This window comes from Microtus ochrogaster, unplaced genomic scaffold (assembly GCF_000317375.1).
Source record: "Microtus ochrogaster isolate Prairie Vole_2 unplaced genomic scaffold, MicOch1.0 UNK8, whole genome shotgun sequence".
NCBI classification, from domain to species: domain Eukaryota; kingdom Metazoa; phylum Chordata; class Mammalia; order Rodentia; family Cricetidae; genus Microtus; species Microtus ochrogaster.
The window spans coordinates 232896-245886 of NW_004949106.1; the positions used below are offsets into that span (position 1 = coordinate 232896).

Sequence of the window (12991 nt, forward strand, 5' to 3'; positions counted from 1 at the left end):
AAGACTGTTGGGAAATTCACAAGTGATTGGCCTTAACATAACCTATTAGAATGTAAGGCAGTTTTCTGACAGAGAAAGACCAGCTGGACCTCTGGGGGACATTTATTCTCAGTGCTTCAGTTACAGATAGAAGGAATATAATTTATTTTGATTTAAAGTTGTCCGACAACTGAAAAAAACAAAAATCCTGAAATGCATCTGAAAGGCATTTGGACAGACAAGGAAGTAAAAGACAAAAATTATTTGTTACATAGATTAAAAAAAAAATGGTCACTATCTGAAATAAACTGATGTCAGAAGACAAAATTTATTTTAAGAATCTGAGTTCAAAGCCAGCCTGGTCTACAGAGTGAGTTCCAGGACAACCAGAGCTACACAGAGAAGCTCTGTCACGAAAAAAACCCAACCCAAAACAAAACAAGACAAATCTGACCCAGAAGAGGGGCCAAGAAAGCACAAAGGGGAGAAAGGGTCCCGGGAGAATAAGACCATCTTAATCTAAGGACTGAGACTCCAGTCAGCAGCCCGGCTGAATAAATGTTTTAAATGTTGTCACATCAAAGCAGCGCAGCAGATGGCAAGTCAAAGAAGTCACAAGTGCTGTGGACAGTGTGCTGGGAAAGGGGCCGTCTTTAGTTAAATCGTGAGGGCAGAGGGTTTCAAATGAGAAAATGGTGTTCAGGACACGAGAACTGAGATCAGGAATTTGGAGACTTACACTTAACTTTTCTACCTCCCCCTGTAAAAAATTAAAACTTAATCAGATAATGCATAATAAGGATTTTGAGCATCTGAAAACATGAGAACCATTTGTTTGCAAACTGGCGGGAAAGATGTTTAGGGAAAATCCATATCTGACAGAAAGTGCTTTATTAAAAGACAGAGCCTGGTTTACGGATCACTCGTGACAAAAGGAGAAGCGGGGAGAGAGCGCGTCACCAGAAGGCAGGCTCTGCCACAACACGAGTAATAGACGCTGCTCAAAGTCGAAGATCATGTGAAATTGGCAAAGGGAGAAATCATGAAAACAGGATTAGCAAAGAAAGTTAGCGAAAGAAAGAGGGCAAATGTTAGCTGTCTCAATAGTCCTAAGTCTGGCAGCAAGCCCTTCTTCCACGGGACTGGGCATGCTGGCTGACTGAGCTTTCCACACAGTGTTTTAGGTCATGGGAAGAAGAATCGTTTTCACATAAAGCTGTCACGCTTTGCTGGGAAACAATAAAAGATATTATAAATTCGAAACTATGAGTTTTTCTGAGGTTATAAATAGGAAATGTAATTTAATTTGTGATGGTCAGAAAAACCAAAGTTCCTACACTACATCGCCTTGCCCATCTACTTACTTAAAAATTCCACATAACTTTAGCTCTATAAATTTTCTGATAGAAAGTATTTATTAAATAAACGAATATGGAACATGAACATACATAGAAAAAATAAAATGGAAACGGCTAGTGTTTGCTTTCTTCTATTTTGTTCTATGCTCTCTTATGAATTTCCAAAATCAGAACCAAATATGCCTATTAAAATGCCTGGAAGGAAACACTTAGTATTTGGAAGGCTAAAAGACAAAGGCATTTCAAGAAAGGTCTTGGTGAGTCCTTTTTGGAGCCCTTGGAACAGTATCTATGCATTCTCCCTAAGGAGGAAGCCAGAAAATGTTCATCTTATCGAAGAATGGGGGACAAGTTTCAACAATGGAAGAATGTGTGCCCTGCTAGGGGAGAGCTGGTAAGAAAGCTTCTCTGTGGTCTGAAGACTATTGCACATTCAAATAAAACAAGAGAGAAGAATGTCCAACAGACGACACATGAACGAGCTTGTGCCCGGGACACCACTGCAGTCGGGCCCGTCTCCTGCTTCTGCTTTAGTGACCTTTAGAAATGGTCCAAACTGATTATCAGCAATACACTGGTTTTGTTTTTTTTTTCTTAAAAAAATATTTTGAGACCACTTTTGATAAGCACACACATAATGTGGTCATAACAGACAAATATAACTTTAGCAAGACTAAACAAAAGTGCAAAACTTAAAAAACAAAATTAAAAAATATGGAAGCATGAGCTAACATTTTCTGCATAGCTGAAATCTATTTAAAGCAAGTCCTGGTGTAGGGTGGGAAGGGTGCTGACAGGGGGGTAAAGCAGTTTGTTTTTTAAATGTCTTCTGCATGTTTAAATGATGCAAAAAAAATAATTTCACTCCATAAGATTGGAAACATCTCACAGACAATCCATCCCTATATCCTTAGACACCATGGTGGTGGCAGTGCCTCCTTCTGCGAGGTACACAGCAGTGCTAGATTTAGAATGGACTGCTCGGTCACTCCCATTGTTGTTGACCTCACAGTCCAGGGGTTCAGTGGAGATGACCCACGTGGAGGGGCGCCACCGCTTAAGGGAGTATGGAGTTTTCACGCGTTTCTTGATCTTTTCCCCTGATCCTGATTTGCCATCCTGTGTGGACTCACCTACAGAAAACAAAAGCACAGAGATGAGCTGTAGGAAAGGACAGATTTAGAAGTACAGGGGTTGGCTGGATACAATGTAGCCTGGTCCCAGGACCACTGAAACCCCGCTGGTGCTGTGGGAGCCCAAGCAGGAGGACCAGAAGCTCAACACTATCCTTGTCTCGACAGCTACTACAGAGCCCAGCCTGAGCTACACAAGACTCTAACAATGTCATGCACAGGCTCAGCCAGCATCTACAGACCCAAATGATGGATATTTCTTGAAATATGTGATGCTAGACAACGTTTTCCTAAGCAAAATTCAACCAACTCATTTCTGAGACATAATTAAAAAAAATAAATAAATCTCACAAGAACTGATAAAATTCAAAATTCTTTTCATTTTGTTTATTTAATTTTTGAGACAGGGTTTCCTGTGTAGCCCTGGCTGTCCTAGAACTCACTCTGTAGACCAAGCTGGCCTCAAACGCACAGAGATCCACCTGTTTCTGCCTCCCAAGTGCTGGGATTAAAGGTGTGCACCACCACTGCCAGGCAAGAAAATTCAAAATTCTTCATTGCATTTTCAAATCCTCTTACTCTGGTACAGACTTCAACTTGCTAAAAACACTTATCATTTGACTTAATGCTGAAAGGTGGGCTAGGTATGAAGTGGGTGATGGATTCCTGAAATTCCAGGTTCTTAGGAAGCTGAGGCGGGAAGATATTGAATTCCAGTCCAGCCTTTGGCACAATGAGTTATAAAGTGGGTCCTTATCTCAAAAAGACAAAGCAAAACAAAAAATGCTCAAAGTGGACCAAACTCAAAAGGCCTTTAACATGTAATGGTTTTACAGGGATGAACATTTCCCCATAATTCTCTGTTCTCATATTTGACAAGATGCTTCGTGGATACAGAAGCAAGCAAGGTGTGCCAACTAGCTTGTAATATAAACCACTTAAGTAACGGGCGAGGATTTTGTTTTTTTCTTTTTCTTTCTTTTCCTTTTCAACACAAGGTTTCTCTGTGTAGCCCTGACTGTCCTGAACTCACTCTGTAGACCAAGCTGTCCTCATCAAACGTAAAGGTCTGTCTGCCTCTGCTTCCTGAGTGCTGGGGTTTATAAATGAATTATTTTACCTAGTAATGACTGTTAAGAGATCCTGGTGAGCTCTCCTGTCTTGGGCTGTAACCTCGTAGAGCAAGGGAGCAGCTGCAGTTTATCTGTTGTGTGTGAGCCTCAATAAAGACGGCACTTAAGGACTGAGAACAACTTCAGTGCTTCCTGAGACTTCTCTTGACTTCTAGGACTTACTGGGTGTGGAGGCACAGGCCTTTAATCCCAGCACACTGTGAGTTTAAGACCGGCCTGGTCTATACAGCTAGTTCCAGGGCAGCCAGGGCTACAAACAGAGACCTTGTCACAAACAAACAAAAAAGGAATTACATATAAAGACTTACTAAGAGCTGGGCGGTGGTGGCGCACGCCTTTAATCCCAGCACTTGGGAGGCAGAGGCAGGCGGATCTCTGTGAGTTCGAGACCAGCCTGGTCTACAAGAGCTAGTTCCAGGACAGGCTCCAAAACCACAGAGAAACTCTGTCTCGAAAAAACCAAAACCAAAAACAAAAAAAAAAAAGACTTACTAAGTTAAAACTAAAAGTAGATTTAACATATGATTATGTATAACAAATGCTTTAGAAGTAAAAGTAGCATAATGTTGCCACCTGGTGCTCTGACCTTACTAGGTGCTGATTTAACCTCCTCTGTCACAACAAGTACATGACCCACATCATAAAGAAGCCACCAAAAAACACACAGATTAAGCTGGCAATTGCAATAATCCTTCTGAGGCCCAGTCACTCTGTCTCTGGAGGTGACAGGGTAAAGACTCTAAAGGACACTTACTCTGTATACTGCTGCCATCCAGGATATTTGTGGCTGAAAGATCCAGAGAACTGGGCCTCTGTGCTCTTCTGGGCTTCGATGGCCCAGGACCTGCAACTGTGCTTGTAACACCCTGTGGAAGTCCATCTTGTTCTGAGCACGGATTGCTGTTGTTGTTATTGGAATTAGTTCGGCTCCCTTCGAGGGGCCGTTCCCGCCTGTCTACCAAACGGTCCAGAACCCCTTCATCATGGCCAGCTTGCTGCTCTCGTCTCAGTAAAGGTTCATGCTCATCAGGACTGGAATTAATATTCAGCCGGGTATCCTCGCCAATAAACTGATTCTGCAGCATGTCTTGAGCCCTCTGTGCCACTATGTTGGCCGCCTGGCCAGACGGCACCGTCCCGTTGGCATACTGGGTTGTGGCGACATGGGAATTAACAGTGTGGCTTCTCCCTGCCACGCCATTCATAGTCACCGTCACCACGTGAGGCTCTGCGGCATTGACTGTATTCATCTTGGCAACTCCAGTTTCTACCTGTTTCAAGTTTGATTTGTGCTTGTTGCCAAATTTTAGCCGGGGTTCTTTTGTTGAATTTTTGGTGTTCAAAGGCAAACTAGTGGGTCTCTTAGGCAGGTTCTGTTGCTTAGGGAGAGGATAGAGCTGAGCGGGCGGAACATCAGGAATTAAGCAGGCCTGGCCGTTTGCAGCCTGTGTGAAGTCCTGCTGCCCAGTTCCTTCCACTGCGAGCTTTATGAGTGGATAAAGCAGGCTGGAACTGGTACTGCTCAAGGGGTCTGGCCCACTGAACTGCTTGAGAGAGTGTTCCATGAGGTTCTCGTCGGAGCTTTCCTTGAGGTTCTTATCAACTTCTTTTGGGTCTAGCTTATTGGTCTCCAGGTCTTCTTCCGTCAGCTGCAAACAGACAGGGGTTGGCCCAATCGGCTGCGTAACATTCATGGCATGCAGATTGGTTTCATCTGGGTACGGCATCTCAGAGATGGTGGTCATGCCAGTACTCGGAGTGAGGCCCGTGGTGTTTGTGGTGGTTGTGTTTGTGGACAGGCTGGTGACGCTTGTTTCAGGGCTGGGGATCCGAGCTTGTGCTTGCTGCCGTTCGTAATTAATTGAGTTTCGGTTCTTTTCTCCTACAGTCAAAGGCGTGCTGCTGGACATCGAATGCTCAGAGGAAATATTTTTCACAATGCTGTCAGTGTGGTGTATGGAGTCTTCAATATACGAGGAAGAAGAATAATCCGGATAAGGCCCAATTTTTGGCACACGCCTATTATGTGACAGGTTGCTTGAAGAAAGAAAAGGAAAGGAATGACCATGGGAACAGAGACTTACGACGAACTGCCTATCCCAAGTAAACACCAGATTTCAAAGTCCAACTGCTTCTTATTTTGTGCTCTGCATTTTTACTGCACGTAACTATTTAGTGTATCTGGGTACGTGTGGAGAGCAGAGGTCAACTTGTGGGAGTCACTTCTCTTCCAGCATGGGGGTCTCAGGAGTCAAACCAGGCTGGCTGTCAGTCTTGGCAGCGAGCACGTCACCCACCCAGCCATCTCACCGGCCTATTTCACTCTTAAATCATAGTTAAGAGGTAGTAAGTGTTAACGGCTCGCTGAACACAAATTTTGTTTCAGCTTACAAGAGTTAATTTTAGTGGCTGGAGGATGAATCGGTGGTTAAGAGGCTCAGCTGCTCTTTGATTCCCAGCACCTACATGACAGCTCACAAGTACCTCTAATTTCAGTCCCTGGAGACCCAGAGACATCTTCTGGCCTTGGCAGGCATTGCAGGAACACGGGGCACACACATTCAGGCACTCATATAAACAAAAAATAAAAATAAAGTCTCAAGCCGGGCAGTGGTGGTGTACATCTTTAACCCCAGCACTTGAGAGGCAGAGACAGGTGGATTTCTGTGAGTTTGAGGTCAGTCTGGTCTCAGAGTGAGTTCCAGGACAGTCAGAGCCACACAGAGAAACCCTGTGTTGAATAAACAAACAAAAACACCTCAAAAAATAAAAGAGTTAATTTTAAAAATATCACCTATAATTTTATAATAACATCTTTTATGAATTATATACCTATACAAGTAATATTATTTTGTAAACAGAGGAACCACGGGATATGTTTATTTTTATTCCTGTAACCCTAGGTCCAATAGTATATGCACAACCAATAGGTACATGCTAACAATGGAACACACCTTTCTGCAGGAGCCACTACTGGTGTAAGTTTCTGTAGAGCTAAGCTATGAGGCAGAAGACAGCACTCGGATAAAGGAACAAAGCTGAATGGCCAATAACTAGGCACGAGAAAGGACAGGTGGGGCTGGCACGTAAGGAGAATAAACAGGAGAAATCCAGGGAAGAGATTGAGGGTTGAGAAAAGAAGAGGAGGAGGATGCCAGGGCTAGCCAGGGAATAAGAAGGAAAGAAAGACGTACAGAATGTATAGATGTATAGAAAGAAAGGTTAAAAAAAACAACCAAAAATCCAGAGGCAAAACATAAAGAGAAACATAAAGAGAAACGGGATCATTTAAGTCAGAAAAGCTCACTAGAAACAAGCCAAGCTAAGGCCGGGCATTCACAAGTAAGAATAAGTCTCTGTGTGTTTATCTGGGAGCTGGGTGGTGGCCCCCAGAGAGGAAAATCCACTACAATTCAGGACTGCTCTTCAGTTACTGAGGACCCAACGGCCCCAATCCCCCCGGAAAGGAAAACCCCCGACGGTCACAATTACATATTATTTAAAGTCTCTTTACAGGAAGCATTAGGGACGGGCTTCACTGAAGTGACCACGGTCCTGGGAGTGTTAACAGAGAAAAGCAGGACAAGAGAATATCAGCTCGAGAAAAAGAGGGTCTGTAAAGGAGCCTGGCGTCTGATGCGGGAATAGCAGCAACCACGAAAAGGGGAGCTAAGGAGATATGGAGAGGTTAGGGCAGAGTGAGATGAAGCCCACAGTGCAAACAACCCTTATGTGAGCCCTCATATAGGAGAAACTAGGGAGAGATGGGGGTACAAAGAACCAGTGAGTAACACAAGGGGGAGGAAAACCAAAGTGAGGCTAGGAGTTGGTTTTTGTTTTTTTTTTAATCACTCAAGAAAAATTCAAAAGTATTTAAAGTAGGAGCTTCAGCTGACTTTTTTTTTTTTTTTAAAAAGACTTTATGTATATAAGTATTCACCTGCAGTGCCTGCAGAGGTCAGAAGAAGGAGCTGGACTCCCTGGAACTGCAGTTACAGATGGTTAGGAACCACAATGTGGATGGGAGCTGGGAACTGCTGGGGAATATTATAGGGTGTGTGACTTTTGTTATGCTGCATTTGTTTAACTCTGTGAAGCTGCGGTTCTTTGCCTGTCTAAAACACCTGGTGGTCTAATAAAGAGCGGAACGGCCAATAGCGAGGCAGGATCAAGGAGAGGCGGGGCTGGCGGTGAGAGTATAAACAGAAGAACTCTGGAAGAGGAGGAGGACGTCGGGACGGCCACAGTGTAAGAAGGGAAGTAAGATATTCACAAGTAAGAAAGAAAAAAACTCAGAGGAAAAAGGTAGGTGGGATAATTTAATATAAGAAAAGCAGGCAAGAAACAAGCCAAGCTAAGGCTGGAGGCTGGACACTCCTAACTAAGAAGAAGCCTTCGTGTGTGATTTATCTGGGAGCAGGGTTGTGGGCCCCTCAAAAAGCCTAAAGAGTAAAAACAACCGACAACAGGGGACGGAACCAGGGTCTGCTGGGAGAGCAGCAAGGGCTCTAACTGAGCCCTCTCTGTATTCCCTTCATCTGACCATTGACAGACGTATGACCTGCAGACTTTAGATTATAGGGAAGCGGAAACAGACGATGGAGAAGACTCCTCTAATGCGCGTAAAGGGAGAGCACTTCTATTTGATTTTATGAGGATTGGTGTGAGGGTGTCAGCTTCCCTGGAACTGACTTACAGACAGTTGTGAGCTGCCAAGTGGGTGCTGGAAATGGAACCTGCGTCCTCTGCAAGAACAGCCAGTGCTCTTAACCCCCGAGCTGTCTCTCCAGTCCTAACGCCTTTTTATTTGGGATCTGAAGGTATAGTTGTAGCACAGGAAATGTCTCACAGGACAGAGAGAAGTATCGTGTGTTCTTTAAGCACCGCTGAAGAGCCAGTGCACAAGCCGTGTCCACTGCAACAGCAGCAGATACCCGAGAGTCACATGTGCTTACGAAATAAAAACACCAATAAACACAAGACAGAGCACAAAGAACATGTGCAAGTTATAAGCTTTTACAACTATAAGAATGTTTTATCTTTAACATTAAAGCAAAGTTACACTAATTCCCCCTCCCCTTTTGGTTTCTTCAAACAGGGTTTCTCTGTGTAGCTCTGGCAATCCTGGACCTTGCTCTGTAGACCAGGCTGACTAATAGTCATTTCTTTTACTGTACCTTTAGATATGAAATTACAGATTCTGTCTTGTATTCACACCACATAAATATTTTCCATACAAGAATGGAAATAGAGAGGCTGGAGAGAAGGCTCTGTGCTCAAGAGCAGGTGTTCTTCCTGTAGAGGACCTGAATTCAGTTCACTGCTCCATAGCTTCCAACTGCTTAAAATCCTAGCTCCAGAGGGATCTCACGCCTCTGGCTCCAGACACCCAAACTCGTGCACATCCCTGCTTCCACCTCCACACACATATTAAAAATAACAAAAATAAATCTTAAAAAAAAAAAACTAGGGATATTGGAGGCTGCAGAGATGGCTCAGAGATTAAGAGCGCTGGCTGCTCTTCAAGAGGTCCTGAGTTCAATTCCCAGCACCCACAGCTGACAGGCATCTGCAATGAAATCTAATGCCCTCTTCTAGCCTGCAGGCAGAATACCACAAACATAATAAATTTAAAAAAATCTTACAAAGAAAACAATTTAAAGCTGGGTGGTAGTGGCGCACGCCTTTAAGCCAGCACTTGGGAGGCAGAGGCAGGTGGATCTCTGTAAGTTCGAGGCCAGTCTGGTCTACAAGAACTAGTTCCAGAAAGAAAAACGACAATAGCCTCGCACGACAGGAGTTATCGCATCACTAGGCTGACAGCAGCGTTTGTTTCCTGTCCTTTACTTGGTCTCCGGTGCCAACAGCTAAGTGACAGCCACGAGCCCCAGGGTCTTACCGTTCATTCTGCATGGCAGTAGACATGGGGTTGACCGTTGGGCTCACAGACTTGTTTCTCTCCCATATCATCATAAGCTCAGCCATTCTCTCCTCAGCACACTGCGCCGTGAGCCGAGCCTCTGCGTCCTGGTCCCAGCAGTCTTCGATCGTTTCCTTGAGTGATCTCACCGCCTAGAGCACAATCAGAGAGCATACTGTTTACAACTGTGATCAGGGTTTTAATTTAAAATATGTCAAAGAAAATCAGGTTGTATATATACGTATGGTTTTGGTTTTTTGAGGAGGTTGTTTTCTTTTTTTTTCTTTTAGATTTATTTATATTCTGCATACCATATCTATCTGGGTTTTTCAAGACAGGGTTTCTCTGTGGCTATGGAGCCTGTCCTGGAACTAGCTCTTGTAGACCAGGCTGGCCTCGAACTTAGAGATCCGCCTGCCTCTGCCTCCCGAGTACTGGGATTAAAAAGCATGTCACTATACCCAGCTATTTATTTTAATATTTGTTATGTTTATTTATTTCTTTAGGTTTCAGGGACTTAATTAAGCTACAGCTACAGCCCCAAATGTCCAATTTCAAACAAAAAAAAATTACAAAGGAAACCAAGTATTGTACTTGAAATTTTAGCACTTGGGAGGGAGAGGCAGAAGGTCAGGACCTCGGGGATATTCTTGATCTTAGAATGAAATCTTTGAGACAAGACTGGGATACATGAAATCCCGCCTAAAAATAAACAAAAACCCAAAAGGAAAGCAAAGAAACAAGAATGTGTTATCCATTTACAGGGAAATAAAATCTTAACAGAAATCAAGGAAGTACAAGTATTAGAGGTATCAAAAAATTTCAAGTGAACCAAAGAACTAAGAAAACAACAGATGAAGAACTGAATTAAGAAAACATCCCCCACCCCTCCCAGAGGGTTTCTCTCTGTAGCCCACTCAGACTGTCCTGGAACTCACTCTGTAGACCAGGCTGGCCTTGAACTCACAGAGATCTGCCTGCCTCTGCCTCCTGAGTGCTAGTAATAAGGGTGTATGTTACCATGTCTGGCCTAAGAAAACAATTCCTTAAAAATAATTTTATTTTTTTATGTATGTATCTACCTATCATCAATCTATCACCCATCTATCTATCAAATCAGGGGAAGTCATTGTTGTGGACATGCTCTGTAAGTAAGTTAAAAGAGTTCTCCAACTTGAAATTTAAAAAATAATTCCAGGTAAGTATAAGAGTCAATAATCTTTGTTTGTTCTGCTTTGGTTTGGTTTATTTCGAGACAAGGTTTCTCTATGTAGCTCTGGCTGTCCTGGAACTCACCGTGTAGACCAAGCTGGCCTCCAACTAACTCACAGAGATCAGACCCCACCGCCCCCACTCCCGTGCTGGAACTAAAGAATGCTCCACTATGCCCACCTAACCTGCATTTTTTTAAAAATAGCTCTTCCTTTTTCAAAGAATTAATAAACCTTTAGTCACGTTAATAAACTATACACTTCCTCCCTAACTCTTGAACTGTATTGCTACTGCAGAGAAACTTTTCTTTTGGCTATACCATCCATATCAAGTTTAAATGGATTTGTTGGATGTAAACCAAATATTAAAAGTCCCTTGCTTAGCAACCTCATCTAAATTAGAAGTAAAGAGTTGTCAGGTAAATCTGTGTATGTTGCATATCCCACAACGGTAGGGTTGCCGACAAACGCTTCGTCACCGCAGTGAGACGACACAAGGTAAGGAGAGGAGGTCGCGGCTGATTATAACAAACTCTCAGATCTCACAGGCGTTTTCTATGAGGTCGGCAGCTCTGGGGAATCCTGGTAGAGTACAATTCACCCCCTTACCTGCTTAAGGAACTGCCCAAGTCTGCATAGCAAAAACTGCCATTTGGAGGCAACCGTGTGTATGAACTGAACAAGCTCTTTAGTGGCCATATACTTAAAGGTTTCTATCTCATCTGAAACATAAGACAGCTTTGAGATTAATCTACTAACAAAGATGACCACTAAGATGAAGCTCAATCTATCTGAAGGGATACATCTCTAGTCTCTCTCTCTGACACGAATGAAAATATTCTATTCTGTTGAGGCAATCTGTAAGTGGGATGGGAAAATATATAGTAAAATGATTTAAATTACTAAATTTCTTCATGTTCTTTAATTAGAGCTAAGAAAATTAATTTGTACTAAGTATAAAAATGTAATAAATACCTTCAGAAGTAATCATCATTACATTACTACCTTAAGAGATCACTGAGGAAATACAAAGCAATACAACCTTCTAGAAATAAAAATAGGATTGTAGAAATTTTAAATTTTTAATGTATTTATTGGGGAAGAATGGCAAATGTCACGGTGTGCACTGGAGGTCAGAAAACACTGTAAATCAACTCTCTCCTCGCACTCTGTGGGCTCCAGGAACTGAGATATGGCATCAAGCTCGGTGGCAGGGGCCTTGACCTGATGGGCCATCCTGTCACCCCAGGGAATTAAAAATATAATGAACAAACAATTGATACAACACTGTTAGTAAGAAACTAATGGGCTGCTCAAAAGGTGAAGCTGAGCAAATGCTGAACAATTAGAACAACACTGAAAACCAGACGGAAGCTGGAGACGCAGCGCAGTTTGGTAGAGTGCTGGCACACATGAAACCCACATAAACCAGCACGGTGGCACACGCACTCAGAGGTGGAGGCAGGAGTTCAATGTTATCCCCAGCTACGCAGTTAGTATGAACTCACACAGCCCTGTTTTCCAAACAGATAAACAAAAAACAACGGGGGTGGGGGGGATTCAGACTTGGAATGTTAGGCGGTTCAATACTAGTTTAATGAGAATTCAAGGATAAAGAAATGTAAGGAAAGAAGTATTTTTTTTCTTTTTTGAGACAGGGTTTCTCTGTAGCTTTGGAGTCTGTCCTGGAACTAGCTCTTGTAGCCCAGGCTGGCCTCCAACTCATAGAGTTCCACCTGCCTCTGCCTCCCGAGTGCTGGGATTAAAGGCGTGCGCCACCACTGCCCAGCTGGAAAGAAGTAAATTTAAAATAAAAGCTAGAACTGGGTGGTGGGTCTCTACTTCAAGTCCAGCCTGGTCTACAAAGCGAGTTCCAGGACAGGTAGGACTGTTACACAGAGAAAATCTGTCTCAAAACAAACAAACAAACAAACACTAGAGAACTCGTGAAATGAGGAAAGTTTTAGATTTTCAAATGGAAAAATCTATTCAATATCTAGGAAAAATGTGTGAAAAGGCCTGCGCTAACATATACCCAAGTGAAAATTCAAAACTGCAATGGAAAAGTAAGTCTTAACAGCTTACAGAAAAACAAAAACCACAACCCTGGTGTGGGAGTACATGCCTGCAACTCAAATGTGGTGGTGTGGATGAGGATGGCCTCCACGGGTCAACACATTTGAATGCTCGGTCCTTAGTTAGTGGAACTATTTGGGAAGGATTTGGAGATGTGGCCTCAATGGAGGAGATCTGTCTG

At 43.2% G+C, this 12991-nt stretch overlaps 1 protein-coding gene across 1 annotated transcript in view; it reads right to left on the minus strand.

The window, feature by feature from the left end:
- Positions 1 to 290: 290 nt before the first annotated feature.
- The window catches only part of Bmpr2 (bone morphogenetic protein receptor type 2), a 91127-nt gene continuing 78426 nt past the window's right edge, over positions 291 to 12991 (minus strand). Inside the window, exons 11-13 of the mRNA XM_013353474.2 lie at positions 9503 to 9675; positions 4358 to 5640; positions 291 to 2470 (exon numbers count right to left, since the gene is read on the minus strand). Coding sequence (XP_013208928.1) covers positions 2223 to 2470; positions 4358 to 5640; positions 9503 to 9675 — 1704 coding nt within the window. The 3' untranslated portion in view covers positions 291 to 2222. The remainder of the gene's footprint in view (positions 2471 to 4357; positions 5641 to 9502; positions 9676 to 12991) is intronic.